This window comes from Vigna angularis, chromosome 2 (assembly GCF_016808095.1).
Source record: "Vigna angularis cultivar LongXiaoDou No.4 chromosome 2, ASM1680809v1, whole genome shotgun sequence".
NCBI lineage: Eukaryota > Viridiplantae > Streptophyta > Magnoliopsida > Fabales > Fabaceae > Vigna > Vigna angularis.
Genome location: NC_068971.1, coordinates 13957517 through 13983793, shown reverse-complemented (window position 1 = coordinate 13983793; position 26277 = coordinate 13957517). Strand labels below are relative to the sequence as shown.

The window sequence follows — 26277 nt, the reverse complement described above, 5'->3', positions numbered from 1 at the left end:
CAAAAGTAATCAAGCATTAAAGAGGGAGCAATAATATTAATTAGGTGGCACCCACTACACTTGCTTTCTCATGAGATTGGAGGGGTGATTATAGTAAGATGTATGATTTATGAGCTTGATTAGTTTATGTTGAATCACCCAATATGTAGTTCAGAAACTACAACCAAGTTGATGAAAATGCAGAGTATTCTGATGAACAATCATACACTAACATTATTTTTGGCATTTTAAATATTGGAGAAGATCCAAATAGAGGTTTGTGTGAGGGTCACGTAGCCCTTTGTCTAAGGGCACTGTATTTGGTTGACCTTAAGAATCCCATAGTGTGGGAATCAAACACAACTTGTTATTAGAAAATGAGATACGACAGCGAAGAAAGCAGGGGATTGTGGGGTTTTAAAAATTCTGAAGCTCAATATCTTGTTCAAGATAATCATGACTCGTATCTTGTTTTGGTTTGGACCCTAATGTTCCTACACTAACTACTTTATATTCAATCGTGATTTCTAAGTTATAACACAGATTTCAAAATCATCAAGGTCTTGAAGACTGGGAAATGTCTGAAATATTCAACATCGATGCATTTTATGAGGCACCAAATAATCTTTTATTAATAATATTTCAATATTAACATAATGGTTTTCCATATATAAATCCCAATTACAACAAATACTTTAGAGTTTATTCAAACTTTAGTATATTTTTTTTTCACAAAGGTTTTTGACGTATGTTGTAGAAATGAAAAATATTAGTTTTTGTATGTGTCATAGTTGTTTATTTACCTTCTAAATCTTATTTAAACTGAAGTTGAGGTTTTGGGTCCCAATGAATAATTTTTAAATATGATTCCAACTTTTGAGTGCTTCGCTATCAAATTGTTAAATATTGTACAAGAAGAGGGGACAAAACCCACTTACAACTTGAACAAATTATTCACATTTTGTGGGATTAGCATAATATTGTTGGGAAGCTAGTGTATTGATTGCACAACTTCTAAATTAATAGGTATTATGTGAGATGATTAGTGGAATTAGGTAGCTTGAGAAGACTTTACATGCAAAATAAGTGTTCTACAACACAACCTGCTTGTAAAAAGGCTTTATTGTCTTTAATGTGCAATCAATCCAACAATAAATTTCTTAAAATGATGCAATGTATTTATTTCTTTTATGTTTATGATTTGTAGCAACCACCAACCATATCTCTTTGCTGATTTTTCTGCATTTTTTCTTTCAACAAGATATTGTTAAGTATATATATACGTCCAGCTTACTCAAATTTTATGAAATTTTAATGAAATTTAAATCTGGTTAAAGTTTATTTAGTGGTAATTAGTGAGATAATATTGCTGGGTTAATATGTATACAAAATTATTAACACTTAATCATGCTTTCTGGTTGCTGTATTCAAAATATTGGAAATTTGAGGAAAACGCTAACACACATAACGTGTGTATCAACTGACAAATATAAGCGTATTGGATACGTAGGCAAAAGAGACCACTTAACTCAAATTTTTCAACTTTTGCATTGTTGTTATCCATAAAAAAAATATTTTTTTTAAGTTTGATTTTTATTTTAATTCATATTTTCTAATTTTTTGTAATTCACCTTAAATTTGGGTGTTATAGACTCTAATTCATGAATAAGAGGAAAATTCAATTTTTTTTTTCACAAACGCTTAGATTATGTTCACATTAAATAAATAATGGATTTGGAAGAAAGAGTAAATGAATTTGAGAGTAAGTTGATTGTTATTTTTTGGTTTGGTTTAAACCATCAGATAGTCCTCATATTTATTGAGAAATCTCAAGTCGGTCCTCTTATTTAAAACACTCTCAATTGAGTCCTAAATTTTGTAAATTCGTAACAATTAAGTTCTTTCCGTTAAGTGGTTAGAAACAACTTCAAGAACTGTTGAGCTGTAATTTTTTTTTAGGACATGCCATTCTTGATAATTTCAGTGGCTGATGTGTTTTAGGTCATTGTACTAAGCTTTGACAACCCCTAACTCTGACTGCAAGACTTTGACCTCAGTTTCTTTTTCATCCTTGTGGTGGATGATTATGTTTAGCTCATTAAGTGACTCTTCTGTCTCCCTCTTCAACAATTTAATTGTAGCCAACAATTCATTTCTTTCCACAGTTCCTTTATGTAAAAGTGTCTCAAATTCCTCTGCTGATTTCTCCATAATTTCCAAATCAATTTTTAAATTTTCCTTATCTTCTACTTACTCAAGTAAGCATGACATCTCCATGGTTTTCCTGCCTCATCTAACTCATCTTTGTCTCTACTGTACATCTCTATTTCACCATAGAGGTATACTATTTTCTTCTCCAATTAGTATGTCTCCTTGGCTTTGGCGTGTTCCTTAACCAGATCCTCCAATGCTTTCTGTTCTTCATCATCATCATCCGATTCGCATTTAGAGAGGTTTATCTTTTTCTCTACTAAAATTTTATCAGGATTGTTTGCATAGGAATGGTTACACATATGAATTTTTTTCTGTTCCAACATTTCATCCAGCTCCTACACAACAAGAACCAATTCAACATTAGATTCTTGCATCTTCTTTAATTGTAACCTGAGATTTGCATTAAGGTCTTTCATTGAATTTTAAAGTAACTTTACCTCTAGATCACAACTCTTTTTCGTGAAAAAAAAAAGAAAATAAGAAAGTGAATACTAACATGCAAAACAACATCACAATGAGAAATCCTGATGGGAAGAGAAACAGAGGAGGGCTTTGTGGTCTCCACATAATCGGCAAAGCCTCAACTGATTATCTTCGTCTTTTATCCGATTCGCATTTAAATCTCTTTCACGGTGTTTGTCTTATGTTCAAAATCTCTAATTCTCTTTCGAAATCCCTCTTTCTGTAAACTCTATGTAGTTGAAATCCCTAATCTGAACTACATAAAATCCCTAATTTATTTTGCTACCCACATTAACCAATTAAATAATGTCATGTCAAAAACTATTACATCATCATAATATAAATCTTAATTCCACATAATAAAAACATTCAGATCAACATGTTTATTGTGCAACACGTCAGCAACTCTTCACGCGGTTTCTGACCACTTAATGGAAAGTGCTTAATTGTTACGAATTTACAAAATTTAGGACCAATTAGATAGTTTTAAACAAAAGGACTAACTTGAGATTCCTCAACAAATATGAGAAGCATTAGAGGATTTAAACCTTATTTTGTTTTTAACGGATTTGGAGGTGAGTGAGAGTGAAATTGGTAAAAAATAGTGTAAGATTTAACTGATGTGACAGATAAAAAAACGGTTTAATTGGTAGAAATTGAAGATTATCAAAATGTATTTAATAGTAAAAGCAATATAAACAATAATTGTTAATAATATATATAATTGTAAAAATTAGACTTAATACCTCTTTTTGTCCCTCTTTAGAAGGGAATTGTTCAATGTCGTCCTACCTTTTTTAAAAAGTTCAATATGGTCCCACGTTGTGAAAAAAGTGTCCAATTTAATCCTTTTTGGTCACGGCGTTAAATATTTAACGATCCTGCTGACAGCGTGGACTGATGTGTGCAACGTGGCTTTTTACCTTGGTAACGTGGCAGTGACAGTTACTGAGAACGTGGCAGTGGGCAGTGCAGTGATTAAAATTGTGAGCGTTAGGGTTTGGTTTGGGTAATTCCAAATCGCGATTTGGGGATAAGCATTTTGGAGGACCTTCAAATCCAAATTGGGTGATCTTGAAGGTGAAATTTGCAGAGGAAATCCAATTCCGCAAATCAAATCAGGTTAGAGGTTTTTCAAAAATGTTTTCATTGTTGTCGCGTTTGAGGGGGATTTAACTATGGGTGAAATTGTTTTCTGTGAAAAGTTGTCTTCTTTATATGCATGATAGTGGTCCCATAGGTCTTATTTTAATTGAAATTAGTGGTTCCCCGTTTGCATTTGCAGGGTTCGGGTAGGGATGTCTGATGACATGTTTCGGGTAGTGGTCCACCATGGTGGGACCTTGATCAAAGAAGTCCCCTTTAATTATATAGGCGGAGAGATAGTTAATTGGGACGTAGACCCCGATAAATGGTGTTATTTTGGAGTATTAGGTTCACTTAACCATATGGGATACATGCAAGTAGAAGAATTATATTACAGTGTCCAACATGTTCTACATAAGGTTGAGAATGATAAAGGAGCTATGAACATGATTAATGTGGCTAAGTATTTAGGGGAAGTGAACCTGTATGTTGTGCATGGGGTGGACGAAGCAACTATCTTAGAAAATGATGAGAATGAGATTCATTTGCTATGTGAAGGGCATGCAGAGAGTGGTGAGGATAGTGGCGTAGGAGGAGAAGCACATGTTGAGGGTGGTGAAGAAGGAATGGAAGACATAGTGGAGGGTGCAGTGGAGGTTGAGAATGAGTATGCAGTGGATGTTGAGAATGAGTATGCAGTGGATGTTGAGAATGAGGATGCACGGGATGTTGAGAATGTAAGTGAAGGATTGGAGGTTCACAATAACGATTTATTGGATGTTGACAATGAGGTTTGGTTGGATGTTGAGCATGACGATGCATTGGAGGTTGAGAAGGAGGATTCAGTGTATAATGAGGATGTTCAGCATGAGGATGCAGAAGATGATGAGGTTACAGTGGAGGTTGAGAATGAGGATGAAGTTGAGGATGTAAGTGAAGAAGCATTAGAAGTGGATACTGAGGCTGAAATTGAGGTCGAAAGTGAAGAAGAAGTGGAAGTGAACAGTGATGATGCAGCAGGAATGGATGATCTGAGTGGTGATGAATACGTGGATGATGAAGACAGTGAAAAAGAAACCCCACAATGTAGGGGTTTGTCAGATGATGATTGGGAGTCTGATAAGCTTTTAACTCCTGAAAATAGTGCAAGTGAGGAGGATGACAATGATGATACAATAGATGTAGGTTCTTTCTCAAAGTATGCAAAGCAGAAGTCCATGGCAGATTACAAGTGGGAAGTGGGCACTATTTTTACTGACAGGGAAGAGTTTAAGGATGCTATTAGAAGGTATGCTGTTCATGCTGGGAGGGATCTAAAATTTATCAAAAATGATAATCGTAGGGTGAGGGTGACATGCATGGGTGGCCAAGGTAAGTGCCCATGGCTAGTTTATTGTGGTTATTTGCCGTCACGAAAAATTTGGCAATTGAGGAAGATAATTGATACTCATAGTTGTAGTAGACAACTTAATATTAAACTGATGAATGCTAAGTGGTTAAGTAAGGAAATAGATAGATCTATAGTTCAGAATCCTAGTTTAAAGGTGAATGATATTCGTTCTAAAGCATTAAGAAAATGGAATACAAATGTTTCAATATCCAAGGCAAGAAGGGCAAAGTTAATTGCCACAACACAGGTTGAAGGAGATTTCATAGAACAATATAAAAGGGTGTACGACTATGGACATGAGCTGTTGAGGTGTAATCCAGGGTCAACAGTGCAAATTAAAGTTGACTCTCATAATGGTGACTCAATCTTTCAAAGAATGTATGTTTGTCTCAAAGCTTGTAAAGATAGTTTCATAAGTTGTAGGCCCATTATATGTTTAGACGAATGTTTTTTGAAAGGTGTTTACAAGGGGGAGCTGCTGACTGTTGTTGGTAGGGACCCAAACGACCAAATGGTACCCCTTACCTATGCAGTAGTAGAAGTGGAGAACAAAGACAGCTGGACATTGTTTTTGCAATTGTTAATTGAAGACCTCGGGGGCAGTCAAGTATGTGGAGGGTGCACATGGATGTCAGACCAGCAGAAGGTATAATGTGCAGCTTATTTTCATTTTTAGTTAATGATTTTGTATAGGATATGGTTTTATTACTAAATTTAATTGTGCAGGGGTTAGTCTTAGCTATCCAAGAGCTTTTGCCTCGGGCAAAACAAAGATATTGTGTAAGGCACCTCTATGCAAACTTTAGCAAAAGGTTTGGTGGGCAGGTATTAAAAAATCTGATGTGGAGTGCTGCAACCACCACATATCCCCAGGCTTGGGAGAGAGAAATGCTGAAAATTAAAGAAGTCAATGTTGAAGCATATAAATACCTCATAGCCATTCCCCCAAGGTAACCCATTAGCCATTATATACACGTTACTGTCACAGATGCATTGTAACCCATTTGAGAATTATTTTTTTTTCAACAGGTTTTGGTCAAGGTCTCGCTTCACAGCTCAACCAATGTGTGATACCCTTGATAACAACATCACTGAAGCTTTCAACAATGTCCTCATTCATGCAAGAGGAAAACCAATTATCACAATGATGGAGGATATCAGAGTGTATCTCATGAAAAGGTGGGCCACAAACAGAAGCAAGGTGGCATCTATGGACTTCACAATATGCCCAAAGATAAAGAAGAGGCTTCAGAAAGAATGTAATTTGTCTAGATTTTGGCTGCCAAGGTAATCTTATCACCATAATTTATATACATTTTGTTATTTACGTTCATTGATGTGCTTTATTTCTTTCAGCTGGGCTGCACGAAAGATTTTTGAGGTTAGGCACACTTCATGTGTTGGGAACAAGTTCACAGTGGATCTGGACACTAAAGAGTGTAGCTGCAGAAAGTGGATGATCAGTGGCATCCCATGCTGTCATGCAATTGCAGCAATGAATTACTGTAATGTTCATCCAGAAAATTTTATACCCACTTGCTTCAGAAGATCCACATATGAAGAGGTGTATGCGTCCATAATTTTTCCACTCAATGGTCCCCAACTATGGCAAACCACAAATTTCAATGATGTTCTACCACCACTGATAAGGAAGATGCCTGAGAGGCCAAAGAAAAAACGCAAGTTGGAGGCATGGGAGTTAACTAAGGACGACACTCAAATGCGTGTTGGAGGGCATAGGAAAAAGTGTACCATTTGTCGTCAGACAAAGCACAACAGGAATAAATGCCCTTTACGGCCCCAACCAGCAGAAGCAAACCACCCACCAGCAGAAGCAAACCACCCACCAGAAGCAACCCAGCCACCAAAACCAACCCAGCGAACACAAACAACCCAGTCACCAGAAACAACACAACCAACCCAGCCACCTCCAACTTCCCAATCATCCCGTCCACCAAAATTCAGAGTCAGAAGAAAAGATAGATAGATAGATGAATTGGTTTATTATGTACTGTACTGTCTTTATTTTGGTAACAAACATGTATTGTCTTTTTAGATGAATTGGAGGTTATATGTATTCAATATCATGTACTTTGGTGACAAACTTGTACTGCCTTTATTTAATGAATCAAAGTGCTTTCATCATGTTTTGGTCAAAGCTTGTATTTAGATTTGTAATATGTGCCATTAGTCCTCAGTCATATGCATTATTGGGTTGACCTGTTCCAACATTTTTAAACCAAATGGGGGACTGATTCGAACATTTTCTACATTGCATTGCATAACTGATGTTACACCAACCAAAACACCTTCGCATTGTCAACGTACTTTTTTCAAGCATCGAAATACATAACAGGTATTAAGCCAACTTACTACAAACACCCAAATTCACGATCTAACTAAATCAACCTAACCACAACTTCAAAATTACAAGGTCAACCACAATACACACACACAAAGCTACAACTAACAACTTCATCAATTTCTTGATTTTCTGCAAATCCTTCACTGCATTTTCCAGCTCACTTATTCTCTTCAGAATTGTGCAATCTTTTTCATCCACGTTGTCTTCACAACACCACTTGAAAAAGTTACAGCAGTTCCCAATTGAAGATCCACCCTGTTATTCACCATGTTAGGGAATGTATGAACAAATCCATCAAATCAACTAAACAAAACATTAACTGAGAAGGGTATACTTCAAACCTTGTAATGAGGACAACCCCAAAAATTTCTCCCAGCATTCTTCGTAGTTTTGGCCACTTTCATTACTGCAATATCACCACAGTAACAAGTAGGGATTAACCCACCTCCCCTACAAGCACGACCATGGGACGAACCAGAAGATCCTTTGGCCCAACTTTTCGAAAACGAAGAACACCCTTGGGAACCCATTCTCAATCCTCAAATCGCGATTTGGAATTACCCAAACCAAACCCTAACGCTCACAATTTTAATCACTGCACTGCCCACTGCCATGTTCTCAGTTAATGACAAACACTGTCACTGCCACGTTACCAAGGTAAAAAGCCACGTTGCACACATCAGTCCACTCTGTCAGCAGGATCGTTAAATATTTAACGCCGTGACCAAAAAGGATTAAATTGGACACTTTTTTCACAACGTGGGACCATATTGAACTTTTTGAAAAAGGTAGGACGACATTGAACAATTCCCTTCTAAAGAGGGACAAAAAGAGGTATTAAGCCTAAAAATTATTATAAGGAGAAAAGAATAATTTTTTTTAAAATAAAAAATATTTACATTTGAGTAAACACCAAAACAAAAACTACAACAACTCCATTGGAATGAACAATGAAGCTTGGAATCGGTTACACCTGTGTTGGAACCAAATACGCCTGCGGTGTAACCAAATACGTCATGCTCATAACCAAATACGACTTCTTCATGATTTTTTACATAAGGTGGAATCAATTCCCCGTCCTTTGGAATCGAATACGGTTTGAGTCTTCGTATTCAGCCTCGAGCTCCATTGGTTCAAAGTTCAACTTCTTCAACATTCACTACTTCAATCCTCATCCATGATTGCACCATGTTCCTTCACACTATTGGAACAACCGGTACCAATTTTGCGCAACGGAAATATTAAAATAGAGTACGATACGGATTGTTAAAAGCAAAGAGCTTGTTCGGTCAATTTAAAAAATGGTTCATTTAATTTTCTTATAAACTTTTTATCAAACAGTTGATGAACAGAAAATATAAGAGTGTAAGGAGTAGAAAAAATCACAACTGATTTTTATCCTGGTTCAAATCAAAAGATTCTACGTCTAGTCGTTAATCACTATAATTAGTGATTAACTTTTCCACTAAAATATTGTTTGTACAGATTACAAGATTTCAAATAAAGATTAAGAAACGATAACACCTTTCGTTCGACAAACGAACGGAAGAATGCAGCAAGAACCTTCCTTCGACAAACGAACCATAAGCAACAACTCTGCCAACTTGAAGAGAACCGCTCCGACCTTTGATACACAAAGTGTGAGCTTCTCCTATTCACAATACTTGACAAGAGCAAGAACTAGCACTTGAGAACTTCCTCAGATTTCACTGTATTCTCAAATTCGCAAAGTTGTCTTTTGAAGGTTCTGACAAAGAGATTTATAACCTACTAGTCTGAAAATGAAAAGACGCATTCCAACTGCCAGTGATAATCGATTATTGTAAGTAATAATCGATTATATGCGAGACATGGACCAGTTAGGATATTTAACTCGTCAACCGGTCGGCTCGAGTTCTTCACCTTCTGTCACTCGGTTTTGATTCGTCACAACCTTGTGCCATTCGATTCAACCCCTTATCACCTTCTGTCGTTCGGCTCGGTTCCTCAGCTTTCCAGCGTTCGATGCTAACTGCTCGGTCTTGGTCATTCCTTGCTTGGTCTCACAGCTCTCCACCGCTCGACTTGATTCCTTACTGCCTTCCATCGTTCGGTTCGATCACTCACAACCTTATACCGTTCGGTTACCTTCTTCTCTCATACAGCTTTCCACCGCTCGGCTTAATTCTCGTATACCTTCCAACACTTCATTTCCACCGTAACTGTGTTCGACACCATTTGGTCATTAACTTTTCGGCACGTGTTTAGCCTGTGTTCGACTTCAACCTATTAGTGACCGTTCGGTCTTTTAGTTTTGTTCAGCCTTCAACTTGTCTTTTATTTGTGTTCAGCTTCCACCTATTAATCTGCTATATGCCGTTCAACCTTTTTGATACGACCGTTTGGTCTTCAACTGATGATGACCATTCGGTTTTGAACAGTGATCACCCTTTAACTACTGTACGTTGTTCAACTTTCAACTTTTATATGTCGTTCGGTCTTTTAGCTGTGTTCGGCCATGAACAGTGTTCGACCTTGTTCTGATTGTAGCCGTTCGGTTTTTAATCGCGTTCGGTCATTGTTTGTTAGAGATCATTCGATCTTCAACTGTTATACGCCGTTCGATTTGCATCTGGGCTCTTGTTCCCTTTCCTCGCGGACCAACATACGAGAATGCTTTTAATGCAACAAGGGTCTTCATATTCTTCACTTTGTAACATCATCAAAATGATTGTCTTCAACACACCAACGCTTCTCATTGGTAATACACACACACACACACCATGTCAACAAAATGAATGGAAAAAGATATGCAATTATATATTTATTTGTAACGATTATTCTCTTAATTAGGATAATTAGTTGTAGTAAATGTATATATGACAATTTAGCTTATTTAGTGGGCTGAAAATCAGCTTGACAGATTGTAATCATTTGTATTTATATGAAAATTCTCTAGCAAGAGTAGAGATAGTTTTTTGGCTCAATCTTCTCTGAGTTTAACATGGTATCAGTCTAAGTTATGATCCCAAAACCTAGTTTGTGTTTTTTTCAGCCTTGTCCTAGATTCATGATCCATGTTCACGATTCTTCTTGGTTATTTTTTTTTCTCGTTTCCTATTTCCCTAGCTCGATGGCTTCCGAAAAATATGATGTCTTATATGTTCGCCTTAATGAAAAAAACTACTCAACTTGGGCATTCTAATTCCAGATCTTTGTCACCGGAAAAGACTTGTGGGGTCATGTTGATGGCAACACTCCTGCCCCTAACAAAGACCAAGAGACGGTTGCTCATGCCAAATGGGCAGTCAAAGATGCTCAAGTCATGGCTTGGATCCTTGATTCCGTTGATTCGAACATTGTCCTGAATCTTCGCCCTTACAAGACTGCAACCACAATGTGGTCTTACCTAAAGAAAATTTATAGTCAAAATAATGCAGCTTGCCGATTCCAGCTTGAGCACAACATCGCTATATTTAAACAGGATAGTCTCTCCATCTCTGATTTTTACTCTCAATTCATGAATCTTTGGGCTGAATAAACTGATATAGTTTATGCAAACTTGCCTTCTAAAGGTCTAAGTTCCGTACAAACAATCCATGATATTACTAAACGTGACCAATTTCTTATGAAATTGCGATCTGACTTTGAAGGTATCCGGCCCAATTTCATGCATAGAGATCCTGTCCCATCGTTAGATGCATGTCTCAATGATTTGTTACGTGAAGTACAACGTCTTCTTACACAGTCCATCATTGAAGAACAAAGATTATCTACTGTTCTAGTAGCATACGTGGCACAAGGGAAGTCACGCCGCCATGACATGAGTACTATTCAATGTTTTAGTTGCAAGCGATTTGGCCACTATGCTTCAACTTATCCAAAAAAATTCTACAAGTACTGCAAAAAGGATGGTCATATTATTAAGGAATGCCCAATAAGGCCACCACGACGACCTGCAACAACTTTTACAACCACAACTGATTCTTCTATTCCGAACAGTTATGCCAATTCAACACCTGTCCATCAAAATGCTACTACTGATGTTTCAACTTTGACCCCTGAAATGGTTCAACAAATGATCATTTAAGCTTTTTCTGCTTTGGGATTCTGAGGTAACTCCTCTTCACCATGGTACTTTGATTCTAGGGCTTTCAACCACATGACCAACAATACTCGATTCCTTACTAATATAAAAAAAATATTTGGGGAATCTCAAGATACATACTGCTGGTGGAAATCAATTGCCTATAACAGAAACTGGTGATATTTCTTCATTTCTAACAAATGTCTTTGTTGTTCCTGGTCTCAATAGTAATCTCATTTTTGTTGGTCAATTAGTCGACAATGATTGTCGAGTTCAATTCTCACAGTCTGGTTGTCTTGTGCAGGATCAACACTCGGGGAAGATAATTGTGAAGGGGCCTAAAGTTGGACATCTTTTTCCCATAAATTTCTCGCTGTCTCCAAGTCTTTCTTTGCCTTTAGTCTCTTGTAATTCTGCTATTGTTGATTACCAAGTGTGGCATAAGCGCCTTGGGCATCCCAACTCAAATGTACTCCATGACATGCTCAAATATAGTTTTCTTGGAAATAAACACACCCCATCTCTTAATAATCTTAATTTTGATTGCATTCCTTGTAAGCTTGGCAAAAGTAAAATTCTACCTTTTCCAACACATCAGTCGCATGAAACACAACCATTTGATATCATCCACAGAGATGTTTTGGGGGTGGCACCAGTTACGTCTCATGCTCATTACAAATATTTTGTAACTTTTATTGATGATTATAGTCGTTTCACTTGGGTCTATTTTCTGTGCTCAAAACATGAAGTCTTTTCCACTTTCAAATTCTTTTATGCTTATGTTCAGGCCCAATTCTCATCCAAAATCAAGATTCTTCGCTCTGATAATGGGGGAATATACATCACACTTATTTCAGGAATTCTTGCAATCCAATGACATTTTATCTCAAAGATCATGCCCATCAACCCCCCAACAAAACGGGGTAGCTGAACGGAAAAATCGTCATTTGCTAGATGTTGTCCGAACTCTTTTGCTGGAGTCGCATGTGCCATCACGATTTTGGTGTGAAGCCCTTTCCACTACAATTCATCTTATAAATAGATTGTCATCTCCTTCCATAAGTAATGAATGCCCTTTCACTCGATTATTTGGCACCCACCCGATTACTCAACTCTTCGTATCTTCGGTTGTGCATGTTATGTCCATTTTCCTCCACAAGAATGCACCAAGTTCACTGCACAATCTGTTGAATGTGCTTTTCTTGGCTATTCTCCTCATCAAAAGGGATTTCTGTCGCAACCGAAATCGCGACGGGACGACAATCCAAAAAAGAAGCGGGTTTCGAAAAGAGATTTTGGAGTCGCCACCATAGTTTATTCTGGAAAACTACGGAAAAACCATAAAATAATAAGACACGGTCCACGAAAACCAGATTCTGGGTTCGGGAGTCGGTTACGTGTAGGGAAGGTATTAGCACCCTACAACGCCTGCCCGAAGGCAGTATCTTTAACCAAATGCACGAATATGATGTGGTTTTCAAAATGTTTAACTATTCCCTAAAATAAAATTCTAAATAAACAAAATATATTTTTTTAGTTTTTTTGGGCCCGACAAGGATTGACCTTGCTCCTACGTATTCTCATTCAAAATGAGAAATCAGGGTTACGTAGTTCTTTCTGAGAGATTACTTGTAGTTTGGGAATATTTTAGTATTTTTAATAAAGAAGGAAAAGGTTTTTTAGCACAAGGCCTACGCGAGCGGTCGCACGTGTGCTTAAACCTTTTCAAAATATTTTTATTTGATTTTTAACTTTTGTAAAAGAAAAGGAAAAGATTTTCAGCACAAGGCCTACGCGAGCGGTCGCACGTGTGCTTAAACCTTTCCAAAATATTTTTATTTGATTTTTAACTTTTTGTAAAAGAAAAGGAAAAGATTTTCAGCACAAGGCCTACGCGAGCGGTCGCACGTGTGCTTAAACCTTTTCAAAATATTTTTATTTGATTTTTAACTTTTTGTAAAAGAAAAGGAAAAGATTTTCAGCACAAGGCCTACGCGAGCGGTCGCACGTGTGCTTAAACCTTTTCAAAATATTTTTATTTGATTTTTAACTTTTTGTAAAAGAAAAGGAAAAGATTTTCAGCACAAGGCCTACGCGAGCGATCGCACGTGTGCTTAAACCTTTTCAAAATATTTTTATTTGATTTTTAACTTTTTGTAAAAGAAAAGGAAAAGATTTTCAGCACAAGGCCTACGCGAGCGATCGCACGTGTGCTTAAACCTTTTCAAAATATTTTTATTTGATTTTTAACTTTTTGTAAAAGAAAAGGAAAAGATTTTCAACACAAGGCCTACGCGAGCGATCGCACGTGTGCTTAAACCTTTTCAAAATATTTTTATTTGATTTTTAACTTTTTGTAAAAGAAAAGGAAAAGATTTTCAGCACAAGGCCTACGCGAGCGGTCACACGTGCGCTTAAACCTTTAAACTTTTCTTGTAAATTCTTTTTATTTAAACTATCAATATTGTATTATTAAATATATATTTTAGGACAAAAAAATAAATAAATAGAACAAAATAAAATAAGACAATAAAGAAAAATAAATAAACAAAAGAAATTGGAGAGACTGAACGGACGTTGGGGACAATATTAAGGATAGCGAGCGTTCGTTGGGGAGAGGACGAACGTCCGTTGGGGACAATATTAAGGATAGCGAGCGTTCGTTGGGGAGAGGACGAACGTCCGTTGGGGGATATAACGGACGGACGTTTAGAAATGTGAGCTGAATGACGAGCGTTCGTCGAGAGATATAACGGACGGACGTTGGGAACGAAGGCTGAATAACGAACGCTCGTTGAAGAGATGACGAACGGACGTTGAGAAATTGAGGCTGAGTGACGAACGCTCGTTATTGAAATGACGAACGAACGTTCAACAATGGAAGCTTAAGGACGAACGTTCGTTATTGAATGGCGAACGGACGTAAAGGCTTAAGGTTAACGAACGCTCATTCCTTTAGCTAACGAGCGCTCATTCGTTTGGATAACGAACGTTCGTTAGTGAGAAGGATGAGCGAACGGTCTAAAAGGCTTAAGTTTAACGAGCGCTCGTTCATTTTGATAACGAGCGATCGTGTTGGGGAGATGGCGAACGGACGCTATATAACGAGCGTTCCAAAAAAAGGCCCAAGGCTCCCGGACGTACGCTCATTTCTGGGCCTGGCCCAGTCCAATGCTTTCTAACCTAGAATTTCCTAGGGGTTCAGAGATTCATCCTCATTCCCACTCCTTCACGCCAGTTCGCACCTTCTCTAGAGATTCAAGGTCTCTTGTTCAGCACCACAACTGATCACCACCTCTGCCATAGCCGGCCACCGTCACCTCAAACAAAACGCGCCTTGGCCTCTCCGGCTACCCCTCGCACCACCAGAACCACCGTCAGCCAAGACACCACCGTCTCCACTTCTCTCTCTTCGAAAACCAGAGATTCCCAGGGATGGTTTTCCTCCGTCTTCATCTCCGATCCGCTCGTGCTATCATCATCCATCAACATCAACTTCACCATTGCTAAAACCTCCACGACGAACACGACCACTGTCACGATAATGTTCCCCCCCCCCGTGCCTATACTCGTCCACCTCCTCGACCACCCACACGGTCACCATCACCTACCAAGGCGACCTTAGCGACGCCACTGCCACCACCACACAGCAGACTACTACTTCCAAACCGCCAACCACGAAACAATCAGCCACCCTCTTCCTCCCCATTCGAGGATTTTCTCGAAGGCCTAATGCCCCCCTACAACACCATTTTTCCCTCTCTGCCTCCCCTAATTTTTTAATGTTTACTGATGGGTTTAATGTTGGTTGAATCTTGTCCATTTGGTATTGGAAACGAGGAGTGTGTAGTGTGCATATGAGCATGAGTGGGATAGATGATTCTGTGACAATGGTGCATGGGCTGGCGAGACAGGGGTGCATGGAGCTTATGCAGTAAGCATACATGATGAATTTGAACATACAGGTGAACAAAAGACCTACCTGCTGCGATGGCTGCTGTTACTGCTAGCTGTGTATCCGGTGACCTCCTCTTGCCGGTGCCAGTGCCGATGATGATTCTGGGTGATGATCCCAGATGATGGTTTCTCGTGTGCACCCTTTTTCCTTTTTTTCTCTCTCTGATCCAACAAAATTCTCCTCCCCAAAATCTTGGCAAAATCCCCTTCTAACTACCTGGTCCCCCTTTTTCCAAAAATCTTGGAAAAATTCTCCTTAACCACCTTGTCCCCTCCCCTCATACACACCTTCCATACGTGCCCTTTTCCACGTTTTCTATTTTTTTTTCAATTTTTTTTTATTTTTTTTTATTATTTTCAGTTTTAATTTTATTTTTCAATTTTTTAATTATTTTGATTAATTAACTCTATTAAAACAAATTAAAAATAAGAAATAAAATAGAAATTGAATTAAAAGCAAAGATCTAAATATAACAAAATAGAATAAAACAAAAAAGGTAAAATAAAAGAAAAATAATAAAAGAAACAATAAAAACACAAAATTTTTTTTTACAAACCCGGACAAAATTGAGTGTTGACAATTTCTATGTTATGATCCTAACCTTCATCGGATTTGGGTCTCTCGAAATGTCATTTTTCTAGAAAGTGTATATTTTTTTGCAAACCATCATGACTCGTTCTCTTCTCCAATTTCTGTTTTGCCATTGTTTTCTAACTCTTTTATAGGTCAATCATCATCTAGACCTTTATTAACCTATCAAAGGCGAAATACTACCACTCAACATCACCTAGCACAATCCCATGGGCTCCTTCAAGATAATTCCTTGGATGCTGATCCAGTACAAGCTCTAGAACTAGAACCAGCTCCTTTACAACGCAGTTCACGCATTGGTAAGCCTCCAGAAAGGTATATATGTTCCATGACAGCAACATTATCATTTATTCCTATTCCTTCTTCTTATAAACAGGCAATGAAGAATGAATGTTGGCAAAAAGCTATTAAAAGTGAACTTCTCGCCTAGGAAGAAAATCAGACATGGGATATAGTGCCATGTCCCCCATCAGTTAAACCTTTAGGTAGCAAGTTTGTGTTCTCTATAAAGCTGCGTTCGGATGGCTCCATAGACCGTTATAAGGCACGACTAGTTGTGCTTGTAAATAAGCAAGAATATGGCCTAGACTGTGACGAGACTTTTGCTTCAATTGCCAAGATGACCACTGTGTGCACTATCCTTACTCTTGCTGCATCCAAATCTTGGCCATTACATCAAATGAATGTCAAAAATGCATTCCTCCACGGTGACCTTAAGGAGGAAGTTTACATCACACTTCTTGGTGGTATGTCGACCCTCTCCCCGAATACTGTTTGCAAATTGAAACGCTCTTTATATGGATTGAAGCAGGCCCCAAGAGTATGGTTTGAAAAGTTTCGCTCCACTCTTCTTGGTTTTTCTTTCAATCAAAGTTAGTATGATCCATCACTTTTCCTTCAACGAACTCCTAAAGGCATCGTCGTACTTCTTGTTTATGTGGATGACATTGTGGTCACTAGTTCTGATCAAGATGTTATTTCTAGAATCAAACAAATGCTGCATTCAAATTTTCACATGAAAGAGCTAGGCTATCTCAATTATTTCTTGGGTTTAGAGGTGCATTACCATCCTGAAGGCATTTTCGTAAATCAGCATAAATATATTCAAGATTTGGTCCAACTAGCGGGACTCACCAATGCTACCCCTGTTGACACTCCAATGGAAGTTAATGTTAAATATAGACGACATGAAGGAGAGCTTCTTGACGATCCCACTTAATATCGAAAACTAGTTGGTAGCCCTGATATTTCTTTTACTGTACACACTATTAGTAAGTTCATGCAATCTCCACAACACTTCCCTTTTTCAGTAGTGCAGCGTATCATTAAATATCTCCTTGGCACCTCAAGTTGTGGTTTATTCTTTCCTGGTAATTCATCTCTTCAACTCCAAGCTTATAGTGATGCTGATTAGGCTGGTTGTCCAGACACTAGGAGATCAACTACTGGCTGGTGTATGTTCCTAGGGAATGCTCCTATTTCATGGAAATGTAAGAAACAAGATTCAGTCTCAAAGTCATCCACTAAAGCAGAATATCGCGCAATGTCTGCTACTTGTTCTGAAATAATATGGCTACGTGGTCTTCTTACAAAGCTTGGTTTGTCTCAAGCACAACCCACTCCACTGCATGCTGATAACACCAATGTCATACAGATTGCAGCAAATCCAGTTTACCATGAACGGACGAAACACATCGAGGTCGATTGTCACTCTATCCAAGAAGCGTATGATTGTAGAGTCATCAATCTACCACATGTCTCAACATATGTTCAAATAGCTGACATTTTCACTAAATCGTTACCACGCCAGCGTCACAATTTTCTACTTAGCAAATTGATGCTTGTAGATTCACCAACATTAGTTTGAGGGGGGATGTCAACAGAATAAATGACAAAAGATATGCAATTATATATTTGTTTGTAACGGTTATTCTCTTAATTAGGATAATTAGCTGTAGTAAATGTATATATGGAAGTTTAGCTTATTTAGTGGGCTGAAAATCAGCTTGACAGAATGTAATCATTTGTATTTATATGAAAATTCTCTAGCAAGAGCAGAGACAGTTTTTTGGCTCAATCTTCTGAGTTTAACACACCAATCAACCTCGACACCATTTCAACCACGTTGCATGCTCTTTTTTTGTCTCGTTTTGAATGATAGCTAAGAGATAATATTGGTTTTCACAAAATATCAATGCAAATCTTTCTCTCATGCTGTGTTTGTTTTAAATGATTCATTGTTTACACAAGATTGAGAACATGAATTTGTTATGATATTTTGTGTTCATTTACACTAAATTGAAGGCGATGGAGAGCGCATAAATGTGAAATACGTCATTCATCCCATCTCATATTTTATGAAGAGATTTGTGAGTGACTTTAGTCATTTGAGAAAACTACCTTTAGTTTACCTATCACATGCAAAACTACGTTTTTCATTTCATGCCTTTGTTTTTGCTTCAACCAATTATTGCTATGAGATATTCATATATTACAATTTAGTTTTCTTTGTTGCACAAAAGTATTGAACATTTTTTTTATAATAAATACATTAAGAAATTTTATTTATTATAATAATAATCTACTTTATTTTTTCAAATAATGTTTACCAAAAAATATATTACTAATAAATATAATTTTATATTACTTTTACCATTAAAGTAATTTGATAATCTTTATTTTTTACCCATTAAAACATCTTTTTAATGTGTTACATCAATCAAATTCCTCACAATCTTTTATAAATTTTACTTTCAAATTTATTCTTAACCATTTCTAAATCTCTCTCTTTAAAAAAAACAACACACATATTATTCATAAATTATCTTAAATCCATTAATTTCCTTTCCTTTACATCCTCTCTTTCAAATAAATCTTCCATAAATGGATACCATATTCCATGCATCTCCTAAATCTTTTCTCTTCCCTTTCCACAAATTCGTTCAAACAAATAATAGTATTCTCTCTAATCCGTCTTCACAATTTCACCGTTCAAAAGTTTCTTAATATTTTATTCCGGAACAAGAGACAAGTGATTATCTTCTGAAAAAAATAAAAATCGAATTTATTTTAATATGTTCCGGAAAGTGAAATCTGAAATGATGGGATGTCAGGAGAAATTTGATAGCTGTAAAAATATAGTACTTGCAAAAAAAGACCATAAAAAGTATTATGTGGGCAAGACTGTGATAAAGCCCAATATTATGGAAACATGTGATCAAATGTTTGAACCAAACTAATTTTCTTACAATATTTCTGCAAGCTTTGACAGAGTCAAACTTAAAAAGTAAATAAAAGACAAAGTAAAAGCTTCAGAACCAAAGGATAATAAAACTCATTAAAACATAAAATAAAAATCTAGCGGTTCTACACCAAAAACTAAATAAACAAAATTTTAGTTACAATTTTAATTCCAAAAAATTGTTTTAATCTTTGTTTTAGTCATTCCAATTTTCAAAAGTATTTTAGTTCTTTAAAATTAAAAAAAAAGTTTATAAACATTAAATTTGAGAAACTAAAATAGTTTTTTAAGAATTAATGTTTACGATTTAAGATTTAAGATTTTCTTTCATTTTTAAAATGTAGTATTTCGAAACTAAAATTATATATATTTTTTAATTTTGAGAGAAAAATATTTGTTTTCTAAATTTTAACAATTGCAAAATTATTTAGACTATTATTTTTCTATGGGAGATTAAAAAGAAAATATGTGGCAGAAATAGCTTTTTGTTAGACTTGGACTCTGGGAATTTTGGTAGTAATTTTAGGTTTCAAACGAAGATTCATTGATGAAAGATTTTTCAACTTAAGCTGGTAAGATATGAGAATAAGGAGTTTCTCGTACTTTTGTATGTATTTATAATGACATTTTAATCTTTATAAACAAAGTCAAGTTACCAAAAAAGAAAAGTTTAGTTACTCGATTGTTTTTATTGTTATTCACTAAATTGATTGGTTTATAATGGTAATTTGAAATAGGTGGATAAATGAGTTTTACATGGATTAATTTTTTACAACTGTTTTATAAATGATTCAACTTATATAAGTGAGTGCGGTTATCATAAATATAAGAGTATTAAAATTGTTCAAACTCATATATAAACTCAACTTATCATGGATTCAAATAAGGTTAGATTAAAAAAAAATATAGTTTTTTTTAATGTTGACCTATAACTCTCTTTATGTTAAACGTTTAACGTGTAATGACCTATAACTTACTACTAAGAATTGTTTATCATTTGATATTTTAAATTCTAGAAAGTTTTTTTAATAGCATTTAAATGGTCTTGTGTTTAATTTATTTGTTTGCTCAATTGTATTGATTGATACTTTGATTTTTACTTACTATTCATAATTGTTGTTAATGTTTAGAGAATAAAATGTTAAAGTAAGCTAACACGACTCACTACAAATTGACTCACCATAGGTTAAGCTAAAACATAAATCAATTCAACTTTACTGAACTTTTGGTGAGATGAAAAATTTGTAACTCAAACCCACTATGAATCTTAGATTATGTGGGTTGACTCATTTAAACAAATTTTGCTCTTTCCACTTGTTTCATATAGTTATTGCAATATAATTTAAGTATATTGACTTGACTTGTATAACAAAAATATTTATCTATTTTACTTAATATTAACCATAATTATGACAAATATAATAAGTAAATTTCAAAGTATTGACTTACATAATTAGATAAATAAACAATTCAGCATCCAAAACATACAAATTCCATTAAATAATATTATACCTCAAAAAATTATCAAAGTCTACATAATTAAAATTAATAAATAAATATAATAATAAAAATTATTTAAACAATTATAAAGGATTGTTAGTAGTGAGTTAATATTCTACCTATCTCCAACCTAACTCGGATATCTTAAAATCTTATTTAAAATTAGAAAAAATTATAACATTTTCAATCTAACGCAATTCAAATTCAAAATGTTAGGTTGACTTACAATTTTATGCCCATTTCGACATGCTAATAACCATTGACTTTACGGGTTTTTTTGTGTGTATACTTTCATGAATAAATCAATTCCTTAATAACTTTTACCTTGTTTTGTTTCAAAGTTTAGTGTGTTTTTATGTTTTCTTGTATTTTAGTTATTACATGCTTGTTTTACCTCTAATATCTCTTTGAGTGTGTGAAATAAGGAAATAGAAAACAACTTTGGTGGAGGAAAACAAACTCAAACAGAATAAAGCATAATTGAACAAGAAAGAATTATTTTTAGATAAATAATCACTTTAGGGCTCTAGAATCGCACCCAAGGCTCCAAACATGAAGAAAAAACTCACATGTAGGGTTATACTACCATGGACTGCCCCCAAACGACTAAAAAGTCACCACTGAGTGTCAAGCTGAGTGGCTGGGTGAGTTTGCTTCTCGTTGGGTGACAATGATAGCTCAAACCTGTAGTATTGAAGTTGTTAGGCAAAACAATGGCTCGCCCAACGAGTTACAAGTTAGAGAGCTTTAATTTGTTGGCCTCACTAGGTGAGAATGAAACTGTTGGGCAAGTTTGTCAGTCTTGATACGTGAAAGGAGATATTTAATCATGTTTTCGTGAGGGTTTTCATTAGTCCTCATTCTTACATCAATAGAATCATCGAGTATACTTGGGAGAGACACTTAGAGGCTATTTGGAGAGTTGGAAAGCTCTCCCTCTCCTCCATGGGTTTCCTCTTTCATCCATGGCAGTTTCCCCATTTTTGGGGTTGAAGAGGAAGATGAACCACAAATTGAAGGTGTTGATGTGAAGGGGAGACACAACTGGGGCATGGAGTAGCTGCCAAGAACCTTGGGAGCGGGCTTGCATCTCCTCTTTGGTTTCCATTTCTTTCTTATCTCTTTAATTTGTAGAGCCCTACGTTCTTCACCATGGAGGGTCGTTCCTATTTGTTGAGATTAGTTGTAAAACATGTAACTTTTTGTGTAATTTTGTGTTATTAATAATATATGATTTTCCAATTCATGTTAGTATTCAATTTACATGCTTAATGCTTGATGTGGATTGGTTCCCTACTTGATTTGTGGTTCTTGATATATTGGAAAATATGACTTGAACCTAGAACTGAAATTAAATACCTAATGGAGCTTGTATTTATAGATAGAACATGATTTATTATTAATCTTAAGACTCTTGAACTTAATGCATGATTGCTTGTTAAGGATTCAAAGGATTGGAACTTGTTAAGTTATCATGGGTTTAAAGTCACTAGGGATATAATTTGAGTATCCTTTGTGAGTTGATTTTGACATGAATATGGAATTGAGATGATTATTAATGCATGACAATGAAGTGGTTTAACTCTACTCTCAACAAATTCTAAATAATCTATGTTACATTTTCTTGCACACCAACTGTTTGATGAAAATACCAAAAAGAGTTTCTTGTATTTTTATGAACTTTGTGGTCTAATTGAATTAAAGTGCAAGAGTTATCGAGTGTTGCACAAATTTGTTGGGAGAAAATGATATTTATCACTTGCTACGCTGGGACCAATACACTTGTTATTGGTTTTGCAGTCAATAAGTTTTTGCGCCGTTGTCGGGGAACTTGTGTTCAAACACAAGGAAATTTGAACATTTGTGACCTTTTAGACTATGTTATGTGTTTTCTTTTCTTTTGCTTTCTTGTATGCAATATGTTTATAATTGTTTATGTTTTTTATTGATTTAGTTTGTGCTTAATACTTGTCTCGGGGTACGCCTTAGAATACGATCTAGTTGTTTGATGTCCTAGGAATGAGATTTCAACAACCTACCTAACAAAATCAAACCAAATAGCACCAGTCACCAAGAATGGGATTGTGCATTTGGCTCTCACTATTTTGGTTCTTAATGCAAGTTTTAATGCATGCTTAGGCTAATGGATTAGGTAAGGTGTGTCAAGCTTAGATAGGCATAACAAGAGGAATCTGAGTGTTTGTACCTTAGAGAATAGGAAAAATAGTATTCATAATCATTCTGCATATTGAAATTATATTTTGGTTGGTGTGCTTAAGTTTGGTTGTTGTCATAATCAAAATCGCGATGGGATGACGAATTCTTAAAGAACGAGTTGAAGAAGAGGTTTTGAAGTCGCCACCATAGAGTATTCCAAAAAAATTGTACAAAATCATAAAATAAGACATGTTATAAACAAATAAAATGTTTTGTTATTTTATGAGTCCAATAAGGATTGACTTTGTTCCTACGTAATCTCATTTAGAATGAGAAATCAGGGTTACATAGTTCTTTATTTGGAAAAACTGTTTGAAAATTTGTTCAAAGATTATTATGAATTGTTTTGGATTTTTGGAAAGTGAACCCGACAAGGGTTGACCTTGCTCCTATGTATCTCCATTAATGATGAAAAATAGGGATAACGTGGTTCTCGTGAAGAACATTTGTTTGACAATGTTGACATTTTTGGTTTTGAAGATTTTGTACTTTTTTGGTATTTTAGGAATGGTGGAGAAAAAGGAAAGTAACAAGTACTAGGCTGATGCGAACGATCACATGAGTACTTAAACTTTTAAAATAATATTTAATTATTTAAAAAAAATTTATTAAGCATTAGGATGATGTAGATAATCACATGAGTGCTTATACCTTCAAAGTCATATTTAATTATTTAGAAAAAAAATGATTAAGCACTAGGACGATGCGGATGATCACACAAGTGGTTATACCTTCAAAGTCATATTTAATTATTTAGAGAATAAAAAGTTATTAAGTACTAGAACGATGCGAAAGACCACACAAATGCTCATATCTTTATGAATATGAAAACATCTTTATCTTTTATTTTATAATTTATTAATTTTATAAAAAGGATAAACACATGAGATAATAAAGAGTGCAAAAACAGAAGTGTAGAAAGCCGGCATAAACTCTTAAAACAAGAAATGGTGCAAATATTAAAAAAAGGGTACAGGAGGGGGTTCAGACCCAGAAAAAATTCAGAACATAAATATATGTAATGAGAAAATAATTTCTTTTAGAATTATTTATTTAAGTTTTCTTAAAAGAAATTTGAAAATAGATATCATGCGATGTTAGGGATCAAACCAATACTAAAGAAATGAGGGAATATTTTCTTTCTATGATTTAAAACTTTGTGAATAGTAAAAGTAATGTCCCTAGAAGAAAATGTCAAAGTTAAGTATAAAAGAGAAACACATACAAATATTAAGACATAACATATAATGCCCACATCAAAAGAAAAAAAAATGGAACTAACATACCTTCCAAGCTTTACAGCTCCCTAAATTTTCGGTACTCCAACAATATCTTCCTTAGTAATTGTTGTTGGTAGAACCCCTTTTATGTAAGAATTTATTGCCCTTTATACTTTCTTTCCCTTTTTCTATGTTTCTCTATGTCCTTATTATTTTTGTGTGCCTCTCTCTATTTTTCTATCGTTTCTTTTTTTTTATGAACACATATTGTAATATTATGGTAATCTTGTTTTAATTGTGAATTAATTGACAATGAACAATATAGGAAAAGAATTGGTCTTGATGGCAAGATATTTCAAAATCAATCAAATAAAATAACATTTGAGACATTGATTATTGTCAGAAATTTTGCCTATTTTTAGGATCATATCTTTCTTTTTTTTAAAGAAGTTGACATAGCAAATTATAGTATAATATAAAGATATTAATTCTAATTATCACTAGGAATATTGTTTCTAATTATTGGCATAATATTGATTCAAATTATTATCATATTAAAAACATACATTTATCTAGAAACCAAGATCTCAAAAATATTTTTTAGTGACGTGTCCTATGAGGGGTATGAAGAGCAAAGAGGGAATGAAGATATGTATAAAACTCTTGGACTAAGAAAATGATTAAAAAGAAACTGGGCTCATTTTTTTTTATTATTTGTTATCGTATTTTCTCTTTTGTCTAAATTAAAGTTTGAAAATTCAAAAATTTGTTTTGTTTATTATATATTTTTAAGGAAATTTATTATATTTAATTTATATTTTTTTCTTTTCTTTTTTTTACCCACCATTTATTTTATTATTATTCCTTATTTTTTATATTAGTTTTTTTATTATTGGCTTACCCAGACGAAATTGGATGGTGACACTTGTGTTTATGTTATGCATTTTTTCTTTCTTTGTGTTATTTTTATGTTTTTGCTTTTCAATTTTGATGTTTATGTTCCTTGTTTATATAAAAAAATTGGGCTAACTTGTTTGCTGGAGTATCTTTTGTGTGTTAGGTATTGGTGATGATGATAAGGAAAAAGACACAAGGAGCAGAGAAATTTGAGAAGCGGGCTTGCTTACCCAAAAAAAAGAGTTTGCATTTCTTTTTTTTTTTCTATTTTTAATTCCTGTTTTGATGATAATAAGTGTGGTTTGACTGGTTTGACAAATATGATACATTGATTTCATGATTTTGAGAGCAAGTTGTGTTTGCTCATAAATTGATTTTGGAATATATTGAGAATATGTTGTGATTTAGTTAAAACTTATGTTTATGGTTGTTCTCGTGGGTATATCGAGAATGTTGTTTTCATATTGGTATAGCTAAAAGTAATTACCTTTTTGTTGATAAGTGAAAGTTTGAAGAAAGTTTAAAGAGGCCTTTCGAAGACTCTTTCACTCATCCAACAACTCTCTCAACCAACATGACTCAATCCAAGCTCGTTTAACGAGTCTTATTTTCGTCCAATGAAAAAAATCTGGGATTCGCCCAATGAACAAATTGTGCTTCTTAATGAGTTAAGAAAGTTGATTTTGAAATGAAAAACAACATCTTACCTAGTGAGAAGTCAGGCTCATCAAAGAAAAACTACTTTTTGCTGGATATTTAAAAATTGAGTTTTGAATGAAAAATGGAAAGCTTTAGAGAGGAAATTTAACCAAAGCCCAATGATGAATACAGGGGCAAGGAAAGCTCCAAAATTACTTCATCTTTATTCTCACCACTCTCTTTTCCCATTTTTTGTGCTCTTAATGTGTAGAAGTAGCTAACTCCCTTATTCATTAGATTAGATGTAATGTATCTCAATTTGATGTAGTTTTCTCTTTGTAATATAAATTTATTTTTTGATTATTGGGTTCTTTCTTTGTGTTTCATTTACACATTAGTTATTTATACTATTTTGTGGTCTTCAACCATTGAAAATGCTTTTGAACTTATAA

General features: G+C 35.0%; 3 protein-coding genes across 3 annotated transcripts; 2 read left to right on the top strand and 1 right to left on the bottom strand.

The window, feature by feature from the left end:
- Positions 1 to 3953: 3953 nt before the first annotated feature.
- Positions 3954 to 7118, top strand: LOC128195281 (uncharacterized). The gene is made up of 4 exons (XM_052872521.1): positions 3954 to 5777; positions 5858 to 6081; positions 6161 to 6418; positions 6488 to 7118. The coding sequence occupies exons 1-4, from the start codon at positions 3954 to 3956 to the stop codon at positions 7116 to 7118; spliced, it is 2937 nt and encodes a 978-aa protein (XP_052728481.1).
- A 417-nt stretch (positions 7119 to 7535) lies between these two features.
- On the bottom strand, positions 7536 to 8026 carry LOC128195280 (uncharacterized). Its single transcript, XM_052872520.1, has 2 exons — positions 7838 to 8026; positions 7536 to 7751 (listed from the first exon to the last, which is right to left on the bottom strand). Exons 1-2 carry the CDS (start codon positions 8024 to 8026, stop codon positions 7536 to 7538), a joined length of 405 nt encoding a protein of 134 aa, XP_052728480.1.
- Positions 8027 to 11103: 3077 nt separating this feature from the next.
- On the top strand, positions 11104 to 12439 carry LOC108327280 (uncharacterized). Its single transcript, XM_017561001.1, has 3 exons — positions 11104 to 11544; positions 11867 to 12031; positions 12350 to 12439. Exons 1-3 carry the CDS (start codon positions 11104 to 11106, stop codon positions 12437 to 12439), a joined length of 696 nt encoding a protein of 231 aa, XP_017416490.1.
- The last annotated feature ends 13838 nt before the right edge of the window (positions 12440 to 26277 follow it).

Excerpts from the sequence above, each read along its gene's own strand:
- LOC108327280 (XM_017561001.1), top strand. The coding sequence starts at position 11,104 with ATGAAATTGCGATCTGACTTTGAAGGTATCCGGCCCAATTTCATGCAT. Across the intron at positions 11,545-11,866 it reads CAACTTTGACCCCTGAAATG|GATCAACACTCGGGGAAGAT; the intron begins GTTCAACAAATG and ends TGTCTTGTGCAG. Across the intron at positions 12,032-12,349 it reads TTGGGCATCCCAACTCAAAT|GCCCAATTCTCATCCAAAAT; the intron begins GTACTCCATGAC and ends GCTTATGTTCAG.
- LOC128195280 (XM_052872520.1), bottom strand. The coding sequence starts at position 8,026 with ATGGGTTCCCAAGGGTGTTCTTCGTTTTCGAAAAGTTGGGCCAAAGGA. Across the intron at positions 7,752-7,837 it reads GGGGTTGTCCTCATTACAAG|GGTGGATCTTCAATTGGGAA; the intron begins GTTTGAAGTATA and ends GGTGAATAACAG.
- LOC128195281 (XM_052872521.1), top strand. The coding sequence starts at position 3,954 with ATGTCTGATGACATGTTTCGGGTAGTGGTCCACCATGGTGGGACCTTG. Across the intron at positions 6,082-6,160 it reads CTCATAGCCATTCCCCCAAG|GTTTTGGTCAAGGTCTCGCT; the intron begins GTAACCCATTAG and ends TTTTTTCAACAG. Across the intron at positions 6,419-6,487 it reads TCTAGATTTTGGCTGCCAAG|CTGGGCTGCACGAAAGATTT; the intron begins GTAATCTTATCA and ends TATTTCTTTCAG.